Source organism: Carcharodon carcharias, chromosome 10 (assembly GCF_017639515.1).
Source record: "Carcharodon carcharias isolate sCarCar2 chromosome 10, sCarCar2.pri, whole genome shotgun sequence".
Lineage (NCBI taxonomy): Eukaryota > Metazoa > Chordata > Chondrichthyes > Lamniformes > Lamnidae > Carcharodon > Carcharodon carcharias.
This window is the reverse complement of record NC_054476.1, coordinates 49,215,031-49,218,038: the sequence shown is the minus strand read 5'-3', so window position 1 is coordinate 49,218,038 and position 3,008 is coordinate 49,215,031. Positions and strand designations below refer to the sequence as shown.

General features: G+C 37.4%; 1 protein-coding gene across 5 annotated transcripts in view; it reads right to left on the bottom strand.

Annotated features, from left to right (window-relative positions):
- znf143b (zinc finger protein 143b) overlaps positions 1 to 3,008 on the bottom strand; it is a 94,842-nt gene that overhangs the window by 2,448 nt on the left and 89,386 nt on the right. For all 5 annotated transcript variants that reach the window (XM_041196816.1, XM_041196819.1, XM_041196820.1 and 2 more), the window contains one exon: positions 1,519 to 1,701. In XM_041196816.1, the coding sequence (XP_041052750.1) occupies positions 1,519 to 1,701 (183 nt within the window). The remainder of the gene's footprint in view (positions 1 to 1,518; positions 1,702 to 3,008) is intronic.

The following is a 3,008-nucleotide window of genomic DNA, read 5'->3' as shown; positions in this document are numbered from 1 at the left end:
CTTTGCTGTGAGTGTTATATTTTTAAAGAACATTAGACCAATGGAGAATTTCTTTTTGCAATTTACAAGATTTACACCTTCTCAAAGACAACTAGGCATGGAAAATAGATGCTGACCGTGCCAGGGATACGCATTTCCTGAGAATGAATGATAAAAGTATTCAGAAAATACATGGGATTAAATCCATAAATATTTGAAAATTATAGATGAATACAGAAATTCTGAATTTAATGTGTTGCAGAATGGGGAACCAATAAACATAGAGTAGGAAATGATGATAGCGGATGGGAACTCATTATGAGATTGATAAAGGGAACAAAGTTTGAGGGGAATCGCAATTTGGGATTGATAGAATTTAGGAGGGTGGGGAAAAAAGCTTTGGAATAATCAAGTCTGGAGGTGAAAAAAGAATGGATAAGGACTTCAGCATCAGTTGCAGTAAAAAAGGCCACAGGTGGATATGATATGAAAATGGAAATAAACAGCTTGATGTTAAGACTGAAACTCAGGGTCAAACAGTACACCAGAGTTGCATGTGATCAACCTCAGTCTCTCTCTTCATCCTTTGATGAGTCCAGCACCATGAACAATAAATACATCAACAAATTTCAAGCTTCTTTAGAAGACGGGGAAAAATGGAAAGGGGGAATTAGGGAAAAAAAACTGTTTTAAATAGCTAGAGAAACAACTAAGACAGGGAATTTTGATAGAACCTCTTCCAATCTGACAGTGGAAATTTGGTGGAAACCCTATTTAGAATATGAGTGAAGTTACTGCCAAACTACCAGTAGTGGAGTAGGAGAAGTACTGAGGAGATTCAGCCCTCAATCTGACTTGGTTTCAACTCCTTACTTTCCAAAACATAACTTAGTTTCAGTTTCAATAAGGAACTGTACATAATAAAACAGATGATTTGGTTCATGAATTTGCTGGTTTTGCATTTAGAAAGACACAAACTAAAAATGGATCATTGATTATGGATGCCCTTATGAGACAGAGTTTTGAATTTTTTTTCCAATTCCCACTCATAATTACAACTCACTAACCACGAGTCACTAAACACTAGCAATAAGAGTGGAAATAAACTACTGTGCAGTATCAGTCAGATAATAATAGTCCTTTGATTTGGAAGGAAATTAAGCAATAAACAAAGCATATCAAACTTTATTGGTGCATAACATACAATATAGGTATTCATTTTTCCCCTCTCCACAGTCAAATTACTGGCAAGTGTTCAATGTCAAAGAAGCAACAAGGTTTTAAAGATATAAGAACAAAGTTAAAGGGGGTTGAGAAGAGGCAATCTATGAATAAACACGAACGTTGGACTTCATATCAGTCATTAAGAGCATTCAGCACACAAAGGTATGCAGTACAATACAAACTGTCAGGTCTACCTGTTTTTGGACAATTTTATTTAATCTTACTCTGATCAAAACCGATGTCAAATAATTACAAAGGTTGATTGTGTACATTACAAACATTTATTCATGTACAGGTAGAATGTTCAAAACCCACCTGCACTGCAATTTGAGTGCCGTTTGCTGTAGCCAGTAATGTAACAGGTCGTGCTCCTCCAGTCACTAAATGATGCTCATGATTCTGGTGGGTAACCATTTTTTCCACTTCAACAGATGCAGCCTGTAGTGCAGCTATAGTTGTTTCACCTCTCATCACACAATCCGGTGTCACTATAGCCACCTTTAGGAAAACAGATGCTTTTAATTAAATGCCAAAATTTACAATGCATGTACTCTCAGAATTTGTTTGTTCCACTTAATATATGTCATCAATTATGATCTTGAGAAGATTATTTTGAATAGTGCTGTCAATTAGTCAATTCTAACCGATGATATTTTAACAGAAATTTAACTAGAGCATCATTTGCCTACCATAGTCAGCTGTTAGTCAATGATGACTTATCTAGGGGCATCTGGTCTAGTGGTTGGAGAATATTTTGCATATGATTATAATAATATTGTTACAATAAAACAAAGCAATTATATCTGTTATTGACCTAAGTATTGTTCGTTAATCTACTGAAATGTAGTAAATAAATTGCTTTCACAACAGTGAGCAAGACAGACAGTGTTTAGCAGTTTTTTTGAAAAAAGATACTAAAGCAGGTAGTATACTGGTAAGTCATCTTGGAATTCCATAATGTGCCCCCACCGTTCTGTACCACTCTCACCTACACAAATTTTCAGTTAAGTTCTCATGGCTATGAGACAAACAGAAGCTTAACAATTTGCAAAAGGAAGAGGAAGAGTGACCCTGTTATGTTCTCACAGACCTGCTTGGGAGCTGATCTACAGACAGTCTTTTTAAGAGGAAAAATTACATGACACAAGGAGAACTTGGGAAGGCTTGAAAAAGAAAAACATAAGAATGAAAAAAGTCAAATAGTCTCTTTATACATAGTTAAATGCTTCAAGTTATATCTACAAGGGAGTCAAGGGTTTGGGGTGGGGGGGGGGGGGGGGGGGGGGGGGGGGGTGGTGCAGGCAGGAAAGTGGAGTTAAGATCACAAATAGATCAGCCATGATCTTATTGGATGGTAGAGTATGCTCAAGGGGCCGAATGGCCTACTCTTACTCCTATTTCTTATCCAAGTCCAGTGGCAGAGCTAGGCTTGGCTGACATGGAGGGGTAAATTTGAGATGAGGCCAAATTTGGAAGAGGAGGACCAAGCTGTGAACTGGGAAATGCCAGCATGCCTAGTCCTAAGGCCGAACCAGGAATCAGATTGACTTACAAACTAGAGGCCAAAGATAAATAACAAAAAAGAGAAATACTTGCATTTATATCGTGCCTTTCACAACCTAAGATGTCCCAAAACATTTTAAAGTCAATGACAGGGGTTTATGGGAGTGAAATGGAGGTAAACTCACATGGGCCAATCACAGAATGACTGGGGGGTTATCATGATGCCCATGAACATGCCACTGCTTAAGTCTATAATCCACATTCATTTGTATGTTAAAGATGCACAGTCTCATATTGTCATT